At 34.8% G+C, this 24,176-nt stretch overlaps 1 protein-coding gene across 13 annotated transcripts in view; it reads left to right on the forward strand.

Annotated features, from left to right (window-relative positions):
* Positions 1 to 24,176, forward strand: part of ZMYM4 (zinc finger MYM-type containing 4) — a 155,156-nt gene that overhangs the window by 94,684 nt on the left and 36,296 nt on the right. For 11 of the 13 annotated variants that reach the window (XR_006601710.1, XM_045064181.1, XM_045064179.1 and 8 more), the window contains 14 exons: positions 338 to 508; positions 7,279 to 7,363; positions 7,609 to 7,864; positions 13,276 to 13,450; positions 13,561 to 13,773; positions 16,349 to 16,499; positions 16,992 to 17,107; positions 18,036 to 18,311; positions 18,485 to 18,635; positions 19,611 to 19,783; positions 20,392 to 20,542; positions 21,091 to 21,231; positions 21,561 to 21,598; positions 22,551 to 22,695. Coding sequence is in view for 12 of the 13 variants with exons in the window: in XM_045064181.1 (XP_044920116.1) it covers positions 338 to 508; positions 7,279 to 7,363; positions 7,609 to 7,864; positions 13,276 to 13,450; positions 13,561 to 13,773; positions 16,349 to 16,499; positions 16,992 to 17,107; positions 18,036 to 18,311; positions 18,485 to 18,635; positions 19,611 to 19,783; positions 20,392 to 20,542; positions 21,091 to 21,231; positions 21,561 to 21,598; positions 22,551 to 22,695 (2,242 nt within the window). In the remaining variant the exon portion in view is untranslated. The remainder of the gene's footprint in view (positions 1 to 337; positions 509 to 7,278; positions 7,364 to 7,608; positions 7,865 to 13,275; positions 13,451 to 13,560; positions 13,774 to 16,348; positions 16,500 to 16,991; positions 17,108 to 18,035; positions 18,312 to 18,484; positions 18,636 to 19,610; positions 19,784 to 20,391; positions 20,543 to 21,090; positions 21,232 to 21,560; positions 21,599 to 22,550; positions 22,696 to 24,176) is intronic. The other 2 variants (XM_045064182.1, XM_045064183.1) reach the window with 1 other exon arrangement.

The following is a 24,176-nucleotide window of genomic DNA, read 5'->3' on the forward strand; positions in this document are numbered from 1 at the left end:
TGTGTATGTAGATTGCTGTAACTGTGGCAAGTGTCAAAGTTTTCTTTATGTCATTTTCTAAACTGTAACTATATGTGTTAGGTAGAGCACGGGTTTTTTAAAAAATTTGCTTTATTATTTGGTAAGGACATCTTTGAAGGTGTTTTAAGAAGCTTCAGATCCTAGTTTCTTTATTGTATTTGATATTTAGATAGATCACATTTACTTTTAGGCATAGGGACTCTAAGGAATATCCATAGAGTTCTTCATTTCCAATGAGCTTATCTTTGGGTGTTGAACCTGAAGAGGAATAATTTTTAAATCTGAATATTTATTAATCCTTTATATTGTGTTTTAGGATTCCAGCTATCCATTTGCCAGTAAAGAATCCATTGGTTCGGAACTGGGAAATTCCTTTGCATCAAATATTAGAATTAAAGAAGAACCTTTGGATGATGAGTATGACAAAGCAATGGCACCACAGCAGGGACTACTAGACAAAATAAAAGATGAACCTGACAATGCTCAAGTAAACATTTCACCTTTATTTTCCTCTTTCTTTTTTGTTCCACACATGAATTACTCATTTGAGAGAGGAAGTTCCTGATTAAGAAGTGAAGTAGTTTGTTGACAGTATGAGAGGAGACTTTTAATGAAAGTTGAGGTAATTTGAATTATCTTGTGAGAATAATGCTAAGGAATCAAGAATTATGTGAAACTTTTCCTGAGTAGTAATTTAGGCTTTTAATCCACTTTGTTCTTTAATACCACTGTTGTGTGATTTTTAGTGAATCTTCAAGGATTTGAGGGTGATAAGCAGGCATGGTTGAAGGTTTATGGTTGTTTATGAGTTTATGTTGTGATTGAGTTTATACAAAGTAGTAATAAGCCTTTTGCAGTTTTTGCTAATGAAGTACAAGCTCTATATGGATTTAAGGGTTGTGGGGGAGGAATTAATGGATAGGTTATCTTTGAAAGAGTTGTTTGAAGAACCAGTTAATTTCATCAGTGGATAGAAGGTAAAGGAGGCTTTGGTGGGTGAAATGGGATTCCAGATTTCAGACTTGTAATTAATCAGGAGGATCAAGTTCTTCTATTTTAAGATTGCTCTGGAGGTAAAAGTTTCAGAGATCCTATAACTGAAGTCCTGAAATCAGTGAAGATATCCACGTAGTTAATGATGCTACAGTAGCTAGAATAGAAGAAAAAAAATATGTTAGTTGCCGTAATCATTTTGGAGTATATGAAGGGGACTGAGGGATGAGTACACAAAGTCAGCAATTTTTTGAGAGTGTCTATGTTTTACACAGATGGCATTAATTCAGAGGCTGAGAAGTAAAGCTGGCATGAGTTAGTTATTTCTCTGAAATCACATTTGATCTGGAGAAAGGTTATCTTTCCATATAGCTCTTTGGAGGGCTGAGAATGTGAGACTTCTGTAGAAGAGGTATTTTCATTCAGATGGCTGTAAGCACAGTTTCCCAACCTTGGCACTATTGACATTTGGGGCTAGATAATTCTTTGTTGTGAGGGGCTGCCTTGGGCATTGTAGTATTTTTAGCAGCATCCTTGGCTTCTACCTACTTGATATTAATAACACCTCCCCGCCCCCACCCCAGTGTCTCCAGACATTGCCATTTGTCCCATTGGAGTAGGGGTCAAAATTGTCTGCTGTTGAGAACCACTCTTTTATAGTAAGGAGTTGGAAGAATAGATATTTTGTATGAATCAGATTGATACCCAGTTAAGCAGGAATTTCTTGGTGTTCAGTGGAAGGTAGCTGTATAGGATAGTGATGATAAAGATGTAGGAGCTGGATGGTTATGAGTGTGGTGGCAACACAGAAGAAGATGGCGATGGCGGAGTAGGAATATGAAAATAGTTACATACAGGAAGGCAGAATGGAGATCTTGGTTGTCTGAATTAGGGTTAAAGAAATGTACTGGTAACCTAGGAAAAGTTCATGTGGCACTGTATGGTTCAGAAGAGTACAAACATATCTGTATATAGGGAAGATTTTCTGTCTCTTACTTGCCCCAATGTGAACATGGGAAATTCATAAGAAATCATAATACTGGCAGGGATCCAAAGGCATCACTTTCTCTCTGTGACCCCGTGGTATTTTCCTTAGGATGGAAAGGCAGTTATTGCAAAGACCAAATAAATAACCTTCAGGGAAGAGTGCATCAGGAAGGATTATTTTTATTACTTTTTTTTTTAAGAAAACATTCAGTGGTCTGGGAATACCAATAGGATGGAATTGTTAGAAACACCTACATTTTTTATATTCAATTCAGAGAGTACTAATGTGTTATAAAATGACAAATGTGAGATTTCATCATGATTACAGGAAAGAACTTCCTCAAAGGCTCAGCACCTGATTGATTGGACTCTTCAGAACCAAGCAGGAATGTGTGTAGGTCTTGGGCATTCTTTATTCTGACACTATAATAGGCAGTCCCAGGATGTTAGTAAACCTAAGTTAGTAAACCTAGGTTTTCTCTGAGAAATCCTTTCTGTTATTACCACATCAATTCTGTGGGATCAGACCTTTTATAATTCTTCTAGAGATCCCTCCAGGGACCTTCTGTTAAACTATGGCTATGTGGTCTTTCTTTTCTTTTCCCTCTTTTCTTACTTTTCCTTCCCCCTCCTTCTTTCCCACCCCTTTTCCTCTCCCTTCATTGTCCTGTTCTTTTAAGGTATTTCTCTACCATATCATTGGAAGTCTGTATTTTTTGCTGTTCAGTACTGCCTAATGCGTTATCACTCTTACTCACTTCGGATAGACTGGAAAAGGGAGTTCCAATGTATTATTTTAATAGTCTCTAAAACAGTACCGTTAACCTAACTCTCATAAAATACTGATAGGTTTAATGGTTGTGGACACACTTTACTTTTGACTATCAATTGCTACTAGTAAACTTTTCTTGTGATTTAGTAAGATGATAGCTTTAGCTCATTCCCCCTTTGTCAAATCTCCTTTGGATTTTCTCTTTGCTTAACTTGTAGTTTTGTTTTCAGCTAACTTCCTAATTCTCCTTTTTACATAATTCATTTTGGTGTTAATTTCATTGATTTCCATCCTTTCTTTTCTTTCCAAAGTACCTAAAGTGCTGAAGTGTGTGCCTATATATTTAAAGACTTCTACCCATTTGTTCTTGTTTATTTCTTCAGTTATGGTATTCTGGGTTCAGTTGTCATTCTCCTGCCTCTGTTATTGACATAATATCATTTGGCCTTCCAGTTTCATTTCTTTGTTCAAATTCCCATCACATGTTACTATATTTTCTTTAATATTTTTACAGGTATAGATGCTTTTATGTGTACCACGCTGTTTCATCTTTCTTACATAAGATGACCAGAGTAGGTGATAATTAATTCCATTCATAAATGAGGGAACTGAAGTTCATAAAGGTTAAGCTAGTTACTCAAGGCCATGTGGTCAGGAAGGAGCCACTATGGGGTCATAATCAAGGTCTTACTATTATTAGTCTGACAATCTTTATATAAATAAAAGTTGTTTCATTTTTTAAAAATGCCCAGAGAAGGTTTTAAATAGAAATTTTAAAGAGCCAGAGACCTCATTTTTCCTTTTCCCCTTTTCTCTAGGTTCTAAAAGTTTGAAATTCAGTGCATACTACATTTAAGTTAGGAGTTTTTGTTCTTTTTGCTCATAGTAGAAAGCTAATTTTAATCTCTTGTTAAATGGATTAGGGTGGGGAAGCAAATGAATTATCAATAATAATGAGTCATATAGTTTTAAGAAGTGGAATGCAATAATTAAATGTTGGGGCTTTCTTTAGGTATGTCAGATTAACTTGGCTGAAGGTGCTGGGTCCTTCATTTCCAAAATACTGTCTTGGGGTACTGCTACAGGTCTTCCTTTATTGTAAAGGGAAGGTAGAGCTATTGATAAAGGATTTTTTTTGTTTTGTTTTGACATCTGCTTTTCTACTTCTGAAAGTCTTTGAGTCATCAGATTTTCACTTCTCAAGTTATTAGTCATTGTTTATAATTAAAGGTTTCTGAAGTTATTCATTATTAGGGGGATACTGACATAAACATGATTCTGCCTTGAAGGCATCCTGTGGTGTATAAGTAGAGTACTTAAGATATATACTTATTTTACTATGTTACAGAAGTAATATGTACTTGAGGCTTAAAGAAAAATCAGAAGTTTGGAATAATTGTCATAAACAGTGAGAAAAGTTGCTGACTGGAGACCATTAAAGTATGCCAATGAGTATTAGTTTGGGGGGGAGTTTCCTGAGATTAAAAAAATTGTTTTCTTCCTTGAAATTTTCTTTAATATACTATATAATGTAGGAATGTCAGGATGAGTCAATATTAGGAAATCTTTTAATATATAACTTCAACTGGTCAAATAAGAGTATATGGGTAGATATGTAGATACAAAAAGACATCTCGTAATTTACTATTCATTTTTCATAATAGATGCTCTTGCTCATGGTAAGGAAATCTCTACTTCAGATCACTAACAATCATTATTTAAGAGTAAAATGATGAAAACCTGTTAATAATTAGTAAAAGAACACAAATTACTGCTGTCAGCATTATTATTTAAATTGTTGGATTTTTGACCTGGTACATGTTAAAGAAATTAGAAGAAATGGAAGAGGGGGAAAATTATCATTGTTTACTAGTAACGCTCTATTAGGGAATTAATAGAATTCATGGAAGTTTAATGAAGTAGTTGAATTTTAATTACATAAAAGCAATATTTCTGTAAATCATTGTTTCTCAGGTAATACGAAAATGTATTCCCTTTGGTAAAGCAACTTTTAAAAAGTACTTATGTCAGGTAAAAAACAGTTTAATAGAATAGAGAGACTTTTTAAAAATGTAAGGTATTAGTGATTCCTAAACTAAGAGAGAGTTTCGGTATAATACTGAAAATATCAGTAGGTCCTGATGTTTTGAAGAATAAATAGGCATGTATGCACACAAACATTACACGTGTGTTCTAAAAATTTAGGTTGATAGTGGTGGACTATTAAATGGTTAGACCTATCCCAATTAGGTTTATTAGGAGAGTGTGATATCCTAAAATTAGGCTGATAACGGGGCACCTGGCTGGCTCAGTTGGTAGAGTGTGCAACTCTTGATCTCAGGGTCGTGAGTTTGAGCCCCATGTTGGGGTAGAGTTTACTTTAAAAAAAAAAAAAAATTAGGCTGATAATGATACAGAATAGATTGCCACAAGACATTTTTAAACAATTTGGTATGTTAACAGTGAATGGAAGGAATTCAGTAGTTACTCAGAGAAGGGGAAAAAATGCCCTTTAAACATCAAAGTAAGTAAATTCCAGGTGGATTAAATTAGGAGTTGGCAAATTCTCAGCAGCACGCCGAATCCAGCCTGCTTTCTGTGTTTCTGTTTTGTTTTTGTTTTTCTGCACACTGTTCTTGTAAATAGAGTTTTATTGGATCATTGCTGCATTCATTCATTTACATATTGGGAGTACTTTTGCTCTACCAGGGCAGAGTTGAGTAGTTGTGGTAATATGGCTTCCAGGCCTGAAAATATTTAGTATCTGACCCTTTTCAGATAACGTTTGCTGACCTCTCATTTAAAGGACTACAGCTTTATAAGAAATCAAAGGAGTTACAAAAGTAAAAATTAGATTTTTGGCATAGAAATGAAAACCTGTACATAAAAAATTTAAAAAGGAAATATCAAAAAAATGTTGATAACATGCTACACAAAGTTAATATTGGTACATTACAATGCTGTTTTTGTAAGTAGATATTACAAAACGAATTGCAGATTGAGACAACAGTGGAGAAAGACTTTTAAATGGCTTTTTACACAAATTGCTAGCATAAATCTAATTAAAAGTTTAAAAAAACTACCATTGTGTATCAAGAACATTGACTGTGAACCTTTTTACCTATTAATTTCACTTCAAAAATCCTTTCTTAAGAATGTAATGCTAAGTATGAGAGTATGAGTATTCACAGAAATGTTCATCATGGTATTTCTGATTATACCGAATGTTGGGAAACAAGTGGACTGACATTGGGTTATGGTTATATATTCTCAGTGTTATGTAGGACCATTAAATTGGAGACTGAGGCCAAAGGAAAAATCAGTAATACTGATCCTGTCTTTATTTATATAAGTTTTCTTGTTTTGTTCATCATGGATTGTACTTTTAAAAAATTATGCATTAAAATATTGACCGTGTTTCCTGAGATTTTTGGTACCTTAATTTTGTGCCCGAGGCCGGTTTCTCACTCCCCTAATCCCAGTCTCATCCCTGTGTAATCTGATATGTCTATTAAATCATTTATCTATCAATATTTCTCAAATGTGAGTAATGCACCAGATACCTCTTACCACAAAAGAGGAGGTTATATTGGAGTTGTCTGAGAATTCCAAGAAAAAGACTTCTGCGGGGGTTTTGCAAGTTTCAACGTGATAAACAATGAGTGAAAATAAAAGTTAAACCTGCCACTTAAAGATTTCACAGTGAAATAATATAATTGTAAAAACAAATAACAGCACTGAAAACTTGTAGTACAACTCAGTTATATGTGTTTATTCATGCTGAAAAATGTTTACATTCACCAAAAAAGTCATTGAAATAAATAACATTTTAAAAAAGTATTCTCTCAGAATTCTCAGACTCCCTAGAATACATCTGCAGACCACAGGGTCTTGGAATCCAGCTTAAAAAACACAGAGGTAATAATAGCCAAATGTTCAGTTGACTCAAGTGATCAAGAAATCATTTTATTAGAATGATATATTCGGTTTAATTACTGAATATAGTATGATATATTCAGTTTAATTAATGAATCTACTATGTAGAAAAATAAAAGCCTCTGAATTACAGGAGGGGAAAAGACTGGAAAGAAATATACCAAAAGAATAACAGTGGTTGTTTTGGTGTAATGGAAATCTGAGTAGAATTTTTTCCTTATCTCTGCTTGTGTAAATTTTGTATAGTGTGTATTACTTTTATAATAGATAAATAGCAACTTAAAATACTGTAATAATAAGAATTTTCAAAAATAATTTAAATATCTGATAGTGCTACAGACTGTAGGCTTTCACTTTTTACCCCTTACTTTCTCAGCATATGCAAACTGATTATACCCTTATTGCAATTATAGTTTGCTTGCTATTATTTCTTTCTAATGGTAATGTAGTTTGAACATTTTCTCCCCGCTGTGTAGCCAAAGAAAATGTGTTGAATGTCTGGATTTCTTTATATACAGTGTATTTCTTCTTTTCTCTAAGTATTTACTTATTTATTTTCTTTTTTGAAGGAGTATAGTCATGGCCAACAGCAAAAAACTCAAGAAGGGGAATTGAAAATTAGTGCTGTCTTTTCAGTCAGTGGCAGTCCTCTTGGTAAGAAACAGAACTGAGTAAAATGCATCATGTTTATTTATTCTGACCAGTATGATGAGAAGAAGTATCTACTTGATTAGTAAACTAGGCAGTTCTCTGCCCATTTAGAATGGCTTTAATTGTATATTACAGAATTAGTTTTGGATTTCAACACTAGTTCTAGAAGAGAAAGAAAGGATATATATACTTAAAATTCATGGCAAAAAGTAAAACATTAAATTTTTTGTTTGTTTGTTTGTTTTAAGCTCCACAGTTGACTACTGGCTTTCAGCCTTCACTGGCGTCATCTGGCATGAATAAAATGCTTCCTTCAGTTCCAGCCACAGCTGTCCGAGTTTCCTGTTCTGGTTGTAAAAAAATCCTCCAGAAGGGGCAAACTGCTTATCAGAGGAAGGGGTCTACTCAGCTTTTCTGCTCCACGCTGTGCCTCACTGGATATACAGTTCCACCTGCCCGCCCACCGCCTCCGCCCACCAAGAAAACTTGTTCAAGTTGCTCAAAGTATAGCAGAATTCTAAATTATCTCCTTTGTTTGTTTCCTTTTAAAGTACTTTGTTCTTATCTGTGTATTAATTTTCTACGTTTCCATGTTTATTGAGAATTCCCACAGCATGTTGCTGCTCTCAGTTCTGTTTTGTTTGTTTTTAAGATTTATTTATTTGAGAGAGACCAAGCTGGGGGGGAGGGGAAGAGGGAGAGGAAGAGAGGCAGAATCTCAAGCAGACTTCCCACTGAGAGTGGAGCCTGATGTTGAGGGGCTTGCTCTCCCAACCCTGAGATCATGACCTGAGCCAAAATCAAGAGTTGTACGCTCAACTGACTGATCCACCCAGGCACCTCTCTCAGTTTTTCTGAATACTAAGTGCTCAGCTTATTTTAATTGCAGACAATGTGACTTTCACATATTAAGATATGTTTTTGAAATAAGCCTTCCCATCCTTGTTAATTGCGATGCTTTATAAAACAAAAACTATGCCATCATGTAATACCACAACATTTTATCTTACAGGTAATAGAAATCCACAGATATTTGAAGTTGTATATCTTATCTTTTCTTATATTTAAAAGGTCTTCAGTGTATATATTTTTTATCTTCTCTGAACTACCTCAGAGGTTGCATTTTAGTGTTTAATATCAAAAGAATATGACTTTAGTCCGTGATAACAGTCATCCTTGATATATTTGAAGAATACGAATTCATTTTGGCTGATTTGGTAAGGTGATCGTTAGAAACCACTTAAATAAGCCAGAGAAAAATGAATAATGCTCTTGTTCTAAAACATTTTGGCCTCTATTTTTAAGCTACTCAAAACACAATTTGTTAATTTAGGTATTTGTATTTATAGTTCCTGACATGGATTCTTCCCTTTCTCTGTCTGGAAAGGGAACAAGATGCTCCCTCTTCTGGTTTAGTTGGAAAAAGGCATTTTATAGACTTGATAGAAATTTGAATGTGGTTCCAAGTCTTTCTCACAATTAGTTATGTGGCTTCCTTTTATGTTTCATGTTTGATTTAGTTAAAACAGACTTCTTTATTTATACTGTTTGAATTATAAAACATACTTTTAAATGTGTGTACTTCATTTCTATATTCTCGTATACTTATTAGCAGGTTCTAAGATTAGATCAACTTGAAAATTATAATTTTTATAGGGTTTTTTTGTTTGTTTGTTTTGCCATGAGATAATTGCAAATAATAACTTTCTCTTATGCTTCTTTATTTAATTCTACTTTAGTGATTGGCACTTTCTAAAATTTGTTTTATTTCTTCTTTCATAATAACAAATGTTTTCAGAGATATATCAGTGAATTTTAAAATGACCATAGAACACTCAGAGAAGTTTTAAAATGTATGCCCTCTTTCTGTCTGTGTTTTTAAATTCTTGTCCATACATATTAATTCTTTTCATCTAAATTTATTATATCCCTTTGGTTGCCTAGTGTTATCTGGAGATAGGTCATTTTCACCTACTTGTCATATCTTACCCATCTTGATCTTACATAGTTCAGTTATCTTTTAAAATTGCATTTATCTTTTGTTATGTTTGGTCTTATCCATAAATCTTCCATGTTTTCACCCTGTCATTCCTTGACTCTTTAACTGTTTTATCTCTTCATTCATTCACTTATTCTACTTAACTCTTCTACTTCCTCATTCATTCACTTACCTGTTACGCTTTTTTCACCCCTTGTTCTTTTCCATTTGCCTCTTACTGTTCTCCAGCAGGTACTGCTTAACGGCCTGTCATCTCTGCCTTTTCTTCCCATTTGCTTCCTGACTTTTCTCCCCTTCTCATTTTATAGGATATCTTTGCTGTTGCTGCTCAGCCCTCACACATGATCGGTCTTCATTTTCCTTGCATTCTGTTTTGCTTCCTGAACTACTCTTTCATTTCCTTTTTACCACTTTACCCTGCCTACTCTTGTTTTCCTCTTTTTTTCTTCTTTTTTTTTTAAACCCCCTCAACGTTGGCTTGAATTCATGACCTTGAGATAGAATCTGACTTGAAATCAAGAATTGGACGCCTAGGGATGCTTGGGTGGCTTAGTTGGGTAAGATTCTACTCATCGAGTCCCACATCAGGCTCCTTGCTCATTGGAGAGTCTGATTCTCCCTTTGCCTGCTGCTCCTCCCTGCTTGTGCTCTCTCTCTCTCTCTGACAAATAAAATCTTTAAAAAAAATAATAATTGGACGCTTAACTGACTGAGCCACCCAGGTGCGCCTGTTTTCCTCTTATTTACACAGTCATTACAGCAGTTTGGGATAGTCTGGTTTATCTGACTATAAAATTGTTCATTTGGATTATACCTTAAATATAAGGAAATTGGATTCAAAGAAGTTAAAAGATTTCCTCAGAGTCACATAGCTGGTTAATTTTACTAACTCTCTTCCACCTGCCACCCTGCAGCTCCCCACCCCCCACAGTCTATATTTTCAAACAGGTTTAAATTGTAAGTTAATCCCCTGAAGGAGCCCAAGAAGGGTTTCAATTTAATTTGAATGGGTGGAGATAGAAAAAATTTCCTTCCTGATAGCCAATGCTATTTTTATAGACCAGTAGAAATATAGCAGCAGCACTTGGGTTGAAAGAAACTGATTAGCTATTTGAAGTAACAGTTTTATTTTTCTTAACCTCTTAACCAAATCTTTTACCATCTTTAATTTAACCTAAACTCTTGAGTATATTTTGGGTAATCATCATTTAATTTTCAGGTCTCCTTAGTAATAAGGACCTAGCACTGTTTTTAAAAATCTATTTCAGATCCTCCATAAAAGAGGTAGTTTGGAGGATAATTTTTTTAATATTGTTAGATCAGATTACTTGATGTAATGATACTCAAAGAAGTCACTATTTCAGGATTGTCTGTATCATTTCTGAATTTTTACTATTTGGAATCAGATATAATCTACAGTAAGATGCAATGTAGTTGGATGTTAGGCATAAGAGAAATAATACTTGCTTTTATTTTTCCTTGCCTTGATCCATGCTGCTCCCCAATCCTTATCTCCTTAACCTTCCAAAGCTCCTATTTTAGATATAGATAAAATGTCAGGTAGGGTAGCCTTTCATGTCACATATTGTCTGAAATAATTGTTTCTTCATTTTTTTTCCTATTGTACATTATGCTTTTTCATAATTATTTTACTTTTATATTTTTAAGGACACTTGTGTGATGGTATTTTATATGTCACTTGTCTTTTTGTCCCAGTATACTGTAAGCTTCTTGAGTACGTGCTTGTACCATATTGTGACACAGGGTGTAGCTAGTGCGTGATTCAATAAAAGTACTCAATAAGTACCCCTGTAAATGTACTATATAAAAATCTAAGGGCACCTGGGTGGGTCAGTTGGTTCAGCGTCTGCCTTCAGCTCAGGTCGTGATCCCAGGGTCCTGGGATAGAACCTCATAATGGGGTCCCTGCTAAGTGGGGAGCCTGCTTCTTCCTTTTCCTCTGCCCCTCCCCCTGTTCATGTTCTTTCTCTCTCTCTGTCAAATAAATAAAATCTTTAAAAAAAAACTAATTAAAAAGTAATTGTGAAGGCAAAAACATGCAGAAAGTTAGAAGAGCCTACAGCTATTAAGTACAGAAGATGAGGTATGGAGTTATACACTCCATGAGTATATGCAAGGTATATATAGAAGGTATATATACAAGTATATACAACAAGGAGGTATTCGTTGTGATGATTCCGTTATGTTTACTATTATCTTTTACTGAAGTTGTAATCTTTTGTAAAAAGTATTCTATTAGTAAAATCTAAGATGAAAGGTTGAATATAATCATTTATATACTATTAATGTGGGTGTATACTCATGGGAGAGAGATACCATTTAGAAAATTTTCATCAAGGCATTTTTCCCCCCACTGGCTTTTTTTTTCTTCCTGAGAGAGTACAAGCATGAGCCAACAAGGGCCAGAGAGTGGGAGAGAGAATCTCAAGCAGGTTCCATGCTCCGCGCAGAGCCCAACCTGGGGCTCGATCTCATGACCCTGAGTTCATGACCTGAACTGAAATAAAAAGTTGGTTGCTTAACTAACTGAGACACCCAGGAGCCCCTTCTATTGGCTTTTAAAATGGTTTGCACTTAATGTATTTAATAAACTGCTATGTGGGAACACTGGTTTGGGGTTAGAATAAGGTATGGAATGGTAGGGGGCCTTAGAAGTGTTTGAATCTTCATTAGCTTTGCTACTAATGCTTATGAATTAAATTACTACTATTATTTAAGATTTTATTTATTTATTTGACAGACAGAGATCACAGGTAGGCAGAGAGGCAGGCAGAGAGGGAGGAAGGGAAACAGGCTCCCCGTTGAGCAGAGAGCCCAATGCAGGGCTTGATCCCAGCACCCTGAGATCATGACATGAGCTGAAGGCAGAGGCCTTAACCCACTGAACCACTCAGGCACCCCTACAAATTAAATTATTTAAAAAGTACTCCGGGTGCCTGGGTGGCTCAGTGGGTTAAAGCCTCTGCCTTTGGCTCGGGTCATGATCTCAGGGTCCTGGGATCAAGCCCCACATCGGGCTCTGCTCAGCAGGGAGCCTGCTTTCCTCTCTCTGCCTACTTGTGATCTCCATCTGTCAAATAAATAAATAAATAAAATCTTAAAAAAAATAGCAGTACTCAATTTTATATAACTATGCTAGAGTAGACACTGTGTAGCTTGAAATGTATTTTCACATATATTTATTTATTAAAGATTTTATTTTTAACTAATTTCTGCATCCAACATGGAGGGTCTCTCAACCCCAAGTTCAGCAGTTACATGTTCCACCAGCTGAGCCAGGCAGGTGCCCTGTAGTTTCACTTTTAAAATACTGTGTTTCTAAAATTTTTCAAATGTATTATTTTATGGAATATTTTGAAAATGCAGAAGAGCCTAAAGAAGAAAATTAACATCTCTTATAATCCTACCTACTAGAGATAATGAATGATAACTGTTTGATGTATATCCATTTAATCTTGAAACACCTTATACTCCCAACAGTTCTATGAAGTAAGCCATGTCTTAGTTCTATTTATAGAACAGAATGTAAGGATCAGAGCAATTTATCAGTGTACCTGGGAAAACCGAGGTGTTCTTATTTAAATCAGTGTCCTTTCCATATATATAATTGTCTCTGACTTATTTATTTATTTAAGATTTGAAAGAGAGAGAGAGAGAAAGATAACAAGAGAGAGCATGAGCAGAGAGGGGAGAGAGAGAGCAGCAGACTCCCACTGAGCACGGAGCTGGATGCAGGATTCCATCCCAGGCAGGACCCTGGGACCATGACCTGAGCCAAAGGCAGACACTTAACCAACTGAGCCACCCAGGCTCCCCTGTTTTATTTATTTTAACTGACAAAAAGGAAAAATACAAATGATACTGTGGCTTATCCTATTTTTGTTATCATTTTTAGAGATATTTTAAATCCAAAGGATGTGATCAGTGCCCAATTTGAAAATAGCACCACTAGTAAAGATTTTTGCAGCCAGTCATGTCTGTCAACATATGAACTGAAAAGGAAACCTGTTGTCACCATAAATACGAACAGCATTTCAACCAAATGCAGCATGTGTCAGAAGAATGCTGTTGTAAGTCATCTTACTTTTGGGCAGGGGTTCCAGAGAGATTAATGTTTGTGCTTAAGATCAGCTTTTGATGGTCTCCGCTTGTTGGTGGTATATTGTTTTTTAATTCCTAGATTCGACATGAAGTTAATTACCAGAATGTGGTACATAAACTTTGCAGTGATGCCTGCTTCTCGAAGTTTCGTTCTGCCAACAACCTCACGATGAACTGTTGTGAGAACTGTGGGGGTTACTGTTACAGTGGCTCTGGGCAGTGCCACATGCTTCAGATAGAGGGCCAGTCCAAGAAGTTTTGTAGCTCAGCGTGTGTCACAGCATATAAGCAGGTACATGACTGTTGTTCCTTTTAGGAGGATCTATTTGTTTTGGTAGATCTTATTTATGAACATGTTGTCACAAAAATACTAAGATGTTATTATTAGCTTAATATTTTAACATATAAATAGAACCTGTCAAATGAATATGTATTAAAAATCCACTTACAGAGTTTTATAAGTAGCATATTTTTCTCTTCATGCATTTGAAATACATGTTTTTAGGGCATGGCATTGGTATTTAAAATATGATTCATGTTTTTGAGCAATATTTTGAAAATGCACAAAGCAAAATAATGCATCTCCCAGAGAGACCCAGTCTCAACTTTTTGGTGAATAACTTTCTCTGAAATATATTTTTGTTTGTGTATAAGTGTATACTTTATTATTTGACAAGGTAAGGTCCAAGTTAACATATATTCTTGCCATCAAATCCATATAGTTGAAATTGGAATTCAGAAAAAAAAACAATCTTAGGATTGTTTTTAAAAGGTTTTTCCTTTTCTTCATGAAATAGGAAAAAATAAATGTACATCATATATTTGTGAATTGATAAGGTTAATAGAAGATGAATTAGATGAATGCTGTATGACAAATGTCTGTTAGGTAGTTTCATTTTTACTGTATTTGTATTGTATTAGTAAATTTTGATCACAAATTAGATTTTAAAGTTCATAAATCCAAAGGAATAGTAAAAACCTTTTAGATTTTAAATTTTACAGTGCCTTCCTGTTTCAGTGCATTAGCTGATCACTCTTTTTTTAAAATAGTGAATTTTTATACAGTCTAACAAGATTCATGAATGTAATGTGTGAGAAATTTCTTTTAAATTATTATTAATACTTTGCAGTGATTTTGTAATTTTCAGTGTTATACAGTGTTTCTGTCTATTTCTTATTATTATGGAGCACATTAAAGGGGCTTAGCTTTACTATTTATTTATTCCTCTAGAAACACCTTGGTTTTGCTTTCACAGGGGGAAAAAAGCAAGTATCTTCATGAGCTTATCCTTGTCCAAAGGACTATTTTCTTGGTATTGTTTCTTGGTATTGTTTAAAGTTACTTGGATTCAGTCCATTGAAAGATGGTTCATATTCCACAAGAGGAGAAATAGGTCGAATAATCTTAATTTTATTTTATTTATTTATATAAAAAAAGATTTTATTTATTTATTTGACAGCAAGAAATCACAAGTAGGCAGAGAGGCAGACAGAGAGAGAAGAGGAAGCAGGCTCCCTGCCAAGCAGAGAGGCTCATGGGGGACTCGATCCCTGGACCCTGAGATCATGACCTGAGCCAAAGGCAGAGGCTTAATCCACTGAGCCACCCATGCACCTGAATCATCTTAATTTTAAATTAATTTATTATTTTTAATTTAGCCAATATCTATTAAATTTCTCACATATTAATATGTACTGTGATTTAGAGAAAGAACGTGAATTTAGAATTAAAGCAGATCTCTATTTGATTACTTGACTTTCTATTCAAACAGAATTTTACCATGGGGAAAGCAGTTAAACTCCTGGGCCCATTTTCTTATCTGTGAATGGATATTATACTACTATTGTTACTGAGATGTTCTTAGGATTATGTGAAGTAAGAATGGGAAAGTACCTCGTATAGAACCTGACGTATTGAAGATGGTCATATCTGCTGCTTTCTTTCCTTTTTCATATATAATTTTTTTCCTTCTTTATATGTAGTTGATTAAACAAACATTAGATGTGATTCCTGTTTTGAAGGTCTGCCTGTCTCTCCCAGGCAGATTAGACCTACTGCTGAGTAGAGATGGTATGATGGAAGTATTATGGTACAGGAGGGCACAGAGGAAACATGACCAATTCTTCTTGATAGGATAAGATGAAACTATCAGCAGAAATATCACAGAGATAATGAATACTGGATATACTTCATAAGTTACCCTGAATACATGATACATTAGTAGTATTTAGCATTGATGCTAAACAGACTCATTGATTGTTTATATGTAGACACTTTGATATCCAAAGTTTGCTCCCACTTCATTGCTTCCTTGCTTATTGCTTTGTGTGCTTTGTTGTTAATACTGGTAGAGTATTTGGTAATGAATTTTCTAATAAGTTTATTCTCTTGAATTCACATTTTATGGCCATGGATAGGACCTTTGGGGGGGGTTCTTCTGATCTTTAGTATAATGTAAGAGCATGAATTGCCTGTTGTGTACTTTTTAAAAATTCCATTTTTAAAACTATAGTTACAATCAATTAATAGATCCCCAAATTAATTGACAGGTTATGGTCAGCCTTATTTTTTAATGAAATAAAATAGAATGTAAAATATAAACATGCATCACATGCCATCATGATTTATATTGTTTTATGAAACTTTTTCAGTTTTATATACATATATGTGTAATACACAAGTAAAACCTCAAAAGTATGTATTGGGTCACTTTGCAAAATTTATTTCTTACTGAGGATTGTAATCGTAAAAGTTTGAAAGCCACTAATTTAAAATATCTCAACCAGTGTTAAGTATAAACATTTCAAAGAATTATGCTTTTATTTATAATTTGGTAAAAATGAATGTTATTTTATTCTCTTAATAGAAATCAGCCAAAATTACACCATGTGCGCTTTGCAAATCATTGAGATCCTCAGCAGAAATGATTGAAAATACCAATAGCTTGGGAAAGACAGAGCTTTTCTGTTCTGTTAATTGCTTATCTGCTTACAGAGTTAAAATGGTTACTTCTGCAGGTAATACTGGTTTCATAAACTATATAATAGTTGACAAAAGTTATGGTTATTGCTCTTTTGTATGGTACAGATTTTTGTCTAAATTTAATTGATTTTTAAGGCAGATTTAAAATATTTCAGATCTGTTTTGTAAAATATCACCTCTTGCCACGATTTCTTAAGTTAGACGTTTATTTGCTTGCCTATTTGTGTATTCCCCTTTTCCAAAAGAATTTCATATGGCTTCTTTAATATATCTTTTTATCCATACCTAATTTATTTCAGTATTCATTTATTTTGTAGTTTCAGGGTAGGCTGTTCCAACTTTAAATTAACAGAAATGTTATTAATGTTAAGTTAGTTTCTGTCTGTATGTGACATGATTTAGTTTCAGTTCCTGCAACTTGACCTGGCCCTTGAATTTTCATATATTGGATAATAGTTACTTATTTTCTCAAACATTTGTATACATTTGTATATATTATTCATTAGTTTTTATTTTGATTTGCTAAGGTGTACAAGTACAGTGTAACAGTTGTAAAACCTCAGCAATCCCTCAGTATCACCTCGCCATGTCAGATGGAAGTATACGCAACTTCTGCAGCTACAGCTGTGTTGTCGCGTTCCAGGTACGGCTTCAGAAATCTTCCTCTCCTCCAGTCAGTGAGGCGCCTGCTATGTAGTATGTAAACTTGGTAGGTGTTTGCTCCTGCCCCAATTGCCTACACTTTCTCAGTCTTGTTAAACGTGGATTCTTTGACTTTTGGTGTGTTTGGAGGATTGTTGTTTAACTGCCTCCCATAACATTAAGTGGAGTTGTTATTACCCACATTATCTATTGGGAGGATATTATTTTTTTTTTAAGATTTTATTTATTTATTTGACAGAGAGAGACCACAAGTAGACAGAGAGGCAGGCAGAGAGAGAGAGAGAGAGGGAAGCAGGCTCCCTGCTGAGCAGAGAGCCCGATGCGGGACTTGATCCCAAGACCCTGAGATCATGACCCGAGCCGAAGGCAGCGGCTCAACCCACTGAGCCACCCAGGCGCCCCAAGGGAGGATATTATTTTTTTTTTTTTAAAGATTTTATTTATTTATTTGACAGAGAGAGATCACAAGTAGGCAGAGAGGCAGGCAGAGAGAGAGAGAGAGAGAGAGGAGGAAACAGGCTCCCTGCTGAGCAGAGAGGGGACTCGATCCCAAGACCCTGAGATCATGACCTGAGCCGGAGGCAGCAGCTTAACCCACTGAGCCAACCCAGGCGCCCGGGAGGATATTATTTTTAAAGGAAGTTATTAGTTTGGGGCCCTGGCTGGCTCAGTCAGTAGGGCAAACTGCTTTTCATCTCAGGATCAGGACTTCAAGGCCCATGTTGCACGTAGAGATTACTTTTTTAAAAAGTTTAAAAAATTAATGAGATTATTGGTTAAATTATTTTAGTTTTTGGATATAAGTGAAACTGTGCCCATTCAGTTATAAGCTGCTCAAAGATAGTGAATTTTGCTTGTTTATTTGAACAAATGATTACATTGATCATCTTGTTTGTTTCATTTTTCAGAATTTGTTCAATAAACCAGCAGGAATGAATTCTTCAGTAGTGCCCTTGTCTCAGGGCCAAGTAATTGTAAGCATCCCCACAGGTTCAACAGTGTCAGCAGGAGCGGGGAGCACCTCTGCCGTTTCTCCTACTTCTATCAGTAGCTCTGCTGCAGCTGGTCTCCAGCGACTTGCTGCGCAATCCCAGCATGTTGGGTTTGCACGAAGTGTTGTGAAACTCAAGTGTCAGCACTGTAACCGTCTTTTTGCCACAAAACCAGAACTTCTTGACTATAAGGTAAAGTATAGGATCCTGATAAAGGGTTTGAGTATAAGATGGCCTATATATAAAATCATTTCTGGCTTTTAATCTCTCAGAATTACATTACATGTTTTGAAAGTAAGAGAGAATAGAATTTCCAAAAGATAAACCAAATGTTTAATTAGTACTTGATGATTATTTCTTTGCAGGGTAAAATGTTTCAGTTCTGTGGCAAGAATTGTTCTGATGAATATAAGAAAATAAATAATGTAATGGCAATGTGTGAATATTGTAAAATTGAGAAAATTGTAAAGGAGACTGTGCGATTCTCAGGTGCTGACAAGTCATTCTGTAGTGAAGGTAAAGGCAAGATCATCTTACTCCTGATCATGTTGGTCCTTTTAAAAGTAACTGATGGTTTAAGCTGTTACTGTTTAAGCATATCTAGTTTATTCTTTGTGTATAACAACAAAGCCTTTTGTTTACACTTGATTTGCTTTTTTCTTCTGAGCTAGTCCTTCATATCATATAGATGTCAAAATGAAGGAAAAATCATTGAACTGTATTACAGAAGTTGGTGGTGATATGAAAAACATTTTCTGTTCTTACGTTGATAGGGATCTTGTAGTTATTGCACTTTAAAAAATCATTTATTTATTAGGTGGGGGAGGGGCAAAGGTAGAGGGAGAGAATCTTAAGCAGCCGCCCTGCTGAGCATGGAGCCTGAGTCAGGGCTTCACCCCAGGACCCTGAGATTGGTCATGACCTGAGCCGAAACCAGGAGTTCAGATATTTAACCGACTGAGCCACCTGGGCACTCCTGTTACTCTTATTTCTAAAGAGAACTTCCTAAATTTTGGTAGCATCCTAAGATTATACTTCTTTTGTTTTAAATGGACATGTTTCTGAATAGGCAAATCAATGTCAGATAGATTGTCTTCTTTATTTAGATTAGTATTTTCTATGTTTAAAATGTTTTGTTTTATTTTAAAACTGTACACAATTGGCTTCCTAGATTAGTGGCTTTCAAACCTTTTGACCACAACACACAAGAAGAATACATTTTACATTGTGACCTAGTATGTTATCACCCACCCAAGTAAAATAAAACTTTTATGAAATAAAACTGGCTTTTATTATGTGTGATGCATAATAATGTTTTCTGTCCTATCTACTTTGTTTAATAAAAGAAAATGATATTTCTTTAAGTTGTTCTCTTAATCTACTAATTGGTGAGGATCCAAGTGTGAAAACATTTTCACAGGGCATTTAAGTTTAAAGATGTAGATACTTAGTATTTTTTTCTCACGTAAATTTTATTTTTCCTGTTTTTAGGTTGCAAATTGCTTTATAAACATGACTTGGCAAAACGCTGGGGAAATCACTGTAAAATGTGCAGTTATTGTTTACAGACATCTCCCAAATTGGTACAGAATAATTTGGGGGGAAAAGTAGAAGAGTTCTGTTGTGAAGAATGCATGTCCAAATACACAGTTCTGTTCTATCAGGTAAATATAATCCACATCCCTGGAGTTTTTCAAGTTAGGGCATATATTGCTTCCTTTTATTTTTTAACGTAGTACGAAGGGCAGTTTAGTGATTTAAAACTTGTAAGTGTTAACTGTATGGCATTAAAGAAAATAAATGTATTATGTCCTCTTTCAGTATTAATACAAGATTTAGGAAGACTTTAATGTCACTGAAGTTACATTCTTTTTTAAAAATTTCCTTATAGAAGATTTACCAGTCTTAAGATATTAAAGTATTTAAAATTAGCGTTTTATTAATTTTTTATCTAAAATAAATTTGTCTTCTGATGATTTTGAAGGTGATTGATGATTTTGAAGGTGATTGTGTCTTATTTTGATTTCACTGTGTTTTTAAATTACCCTTTATTGGCATCTCTATAATGTGACTTTTAATGTTTATTTTAAAGATAGTTTAAAGTTTAGTTTAAAGATAAAAATGTTAAATACCATTTTAGGGTAGTTAACCTTCAGTTTTGTATTCTAGATTCTAAGTTAGTTTCCTCACTTGTCTTTTGTGTGCTGCTTTAATTCTGTCAGGCCACAGATAATTTGTTTTTTACTCCTTTACCATCTTACTTCATTTTTAGATGGCCAAATGTGATGGTTGTAAGCGACAGGGTAAACTCAGTGAGTCCTTGAAATGGCGAGGAGAAATGAAGCATTTCTGTAACCTGCTTTGTATCTTGATGTTCTGTAATCAGCAGAGTATGTGTGACCCACCTTCACAAAACAATGCAGGTAAAATTAAACTTTACAGTCTTTGATCAGTGCCAGGAACAACTACTGTTCTACAGATTGGGAACTTTAAACAGCTGTTAATAATTTCATAAAATGCAAATTTACAAATTTCATTCTGTTTAGATGACATTAACATTTAAATCCCTGTTTTGTTTAACATCTTGGATTAAGGCTTTGTATGAGTTCATTGTATTTTCTCTGAGCACATTGAATTAAATAAACTCTTTAAGAACTATGGGAAAGAATGGCAGTTAATATTTATAATTGTGTATATATACCTTGACATCCTTAAAAAAGGATTTGAGAGTAAAACAAAGGACGTAGAGTGTAATCACATGCCTTTTAACTATACCACATGCAGTTATGCAAGAGAAAGTACATGGAATACTTTTAAGTTTCACTAATTAAAAAGGTAGACAAAAGCCCAGTTAATCCTAAAGTGATTCTTAGAATTTAACCTTGCTAAAAGCATCATTTAACCTCCTTGAGATGTTGATTTCTTTGTTTGTGCATGTAAATTATAAGGTTTTTAAATTTTTGTTTATTAGCAAGTATTTCCATGGTGCCAGCTGCTTCAGCAGGGCCCCCATCTCTAAGAAAGGATTCAACTCCAGTTATAGCTAATGTAGTATCATTAGCCAGTGCTCCTGCTGCTCAGCCCACAGTGAATTCTAACAGTGTATTACAAGGTATGTCTGATTTGAAAGCATTTATCTAGCCTTTTGAAGTTGAATACAGTCAGTCTGTATCTTTTTTTTCCATCAGTGATCATTTTCCTGTTTGACACACTTATGTTATGAGTGGTGCCTCCCTATGGGCTGCTGGGCTTTAAACAATGTCTTCATCACTTCCAGATATTTTTTTTTTTTCATGTGACACTTTACATGTAGTATTCCTGTGAATTAAGATAATTCTTGTTTTTGTTAAGAGATTTTGTCTGTCATTACACCATCAGCTTTAAATGCTGCTGTTTAAATAATTGTGTAAGGTCCTAAGTATTTATTTTCATTTATATTAGGTGCAGTTCCAACAGTAACAGCAAAAATCATTGGTGATGTAAGTTTTATTCTTTTAACTGGTATTGCCACTATATTTATGTTCCAGCTTTATACATATGAATATGTCTATGCTAATTTTCCTTGCTTTATTCTTTCTTATATGAAATAAATTTTATAAGCTCATTTAATCTTTGGGAACAAGATATTCTGGTTATTTCATTAGGCCTTTTATGTACTTTGATTTCTTTGAATGCTTGTTCTGTATAGTTACTGAAGGCTGTTTTTTTTGTTGGGTTGGTTTATGTTTTTGTTGGTTTTTTTTTGTTCGTTTGTTTTTTTAGTTTAGTTTTAGAGAATTAAATTTTACATAATCCAGGTGTAAAAGATATTTGAGGTGTTTTGTAATGTAGTCAGATTATAGATGAAATATTTACAAAATGTACTTTGTTTTTCACCCAGGGCAGGTTATCCTTAAATAAGCATTGTTGGGTTTTTACTCAGTATTTTTTTTTTTTTTTTTGGTCTCTTAAGAGAAGAAAAAAGTAAATATGAGAAAACCTTATGACTAGAACAGGGGCATTTCTAAAGTGTTGTCTGGTCTCTGGGATAACTTTTGTATCTTTCTTTTACGTTACTTAAGTGACCCTAAGTGGTTCTGTTATTTCTAGTTATCTTGAAAACAAGGTCTTCTAAGACTAAACCCAGGAAATAATAGTTCTCATTTTAAACATAGCCAATATTGTTTTGACCAACAGAATCTTACAATAGAAATAGTGTTTTTCTTGGTAAATAGAACTATTAATTAGATACATTCAGAGTCCATATATAGTTATCAAACTATTTTATTACTCTTGCTATTTCAGGAACATTGTATTTCTTAAATATTTAGTAAGTTCTCTGCCTTACATGTAATACCATTATAGTATTTCCTTTGAAGTTATAATATTTCTTGTAACTAATCATAAGCTTTTGAAAACCTCTTTGGTTTCTGATTTTTTTTTTTTTACTAGGCAAGTACACAAACAGATGCCCTGAAACTGCCACCTTCCCAGCCCCCAAGACTTTTGAAGAATAAAGCTTTATTGTGCAAACCCATTACACAGACTAAAGCCACCTCTTGCAAACCACATACCCAAAACAAAGAATGCCAGACAGGTATATTCCTTGCACTTTCTTCCTTTAAATTTTTTTTAGGGGAAAGGAATATGAAAGCTGCTTACATTGATTGAATACCTACTGTTTCCTGCGTTATGTATTTGGTTGCTTATATACTTTACCCAGTTTTGTTCTCACAACAGTGAGTTAGGTATTTTCACCCTGAAAATTAAGAAATTATGGCAAAGAGAGGGTTTTAATTTATAATACCATGCTTTGAATACTTCATTTTCTTTTGTTATTAATAACAGTGTAATTTTATGAAATAAGCCTAGATTTTGGAATTCTATAGACAGGGTCTTAATTAAGATGAACTGTTGTTGTTGTTGTTGTTTAAGATTTTATTTATCTATTTGAGAGAGAGAATGATGGGGGAGGGGGAAGGAAGAGGGAGAAGGAGAAACACACTCCCCACTGAGTAGGGAGTCTGAAGCAGGGCTCCATCCCAGGACCCTGGTATCACAGCTTGAGCTAAAAGGCTAACGCTTAACCGCTTAACCACTGAGCCACCCAGGCGCCCTGAGGAACTATTGTTTTGTAGAGCATCCTTAGGTTTGAACTTTTCCACCCTCTCTTTCAAATAAAGTCAGATTTTTGTGCGAGAGGGCTTTCTTTTCTTATGAATCGCCTCTCCCCCAGGCAAAAGCTCTCAGCTACTTTTCTGGATTCTGGGTATGGTGCTATCCTTTGATTTTCTCAGCTTGCTTCTCCTGGCATAGAATCTCTGCCCTGCAAGTGATTAGGGCCGAGGGTGATTGGGACCCAGTATTCTTGGCCTGCCATTCCTGCAGTAGGGCCTCCACCCAGGTACCCAAAAAGTCTCAGAATTTTTTTTTTTTTTGGTAATATTTTATTTATTTGACAGAGATCACAAGTAGTCAGAGAGGCAGGCAGAAAGAGAAGGGGGAAGCAGGCTCCTTCCTGAGCGGAGAGCCCGATGCAGGGCTCCATCCCAGGACCCTGGGATCATGACCTGAGCCAAAGGCAGAGGCTTTAACCCACTGAGCCACCGAGGTGCCTCAAGCCTCAGAATTCTTAAACCAGAAAGTAATCCTAGATCTGGAAGGTTATCCTGTAGGTCAGTGTTTGATAAAACATCAATATGCATATGCATTACTTAGGAATTTTATTAAGTATGTTGTAATTTAGTGGGGTCTGAGGCTTTGACTTTCTTAAAGCTCCCATGAACCACATTGACTAGTAATGCTACAGATGACATTAGCCTATTTGTATTAAATTAATAATGACTTAGTATTATGTAGCTTGGTTATCAGACATTGCTAATCACGTGATTTGGGAATTTTTGTTTTTGAGTATAGTTAACACATAGTGCTATATTAGTTTCATGTGTACAATTTAGTGATTTGAAAAGTTCATACATTATGTTCAACTCAAGTATAGCTACCATCTGTCCCATCACATTGCTATTATGGTATCATTGACTGTATTACTTATACTCTACTCTTTATTCTTATGACTTA

This window comes from Mustela putorius, unplaced genomic scaffold, assembly GCF_011764305.1.
Source record: "Mustela putorius furo isolate JIRA1106 unplaced genomic scaffold, ASM1176430v1.1 tig00003853_pilon_pilon_pilon, whole genome shotgun sequence".
NCBI classification, from domain to species: domain Eukaryota; kingdom Metazoa; phylum Chordata; class Mammalia; order Carnivora; family Mustelidae; genus Mustela; species Mustela putorius.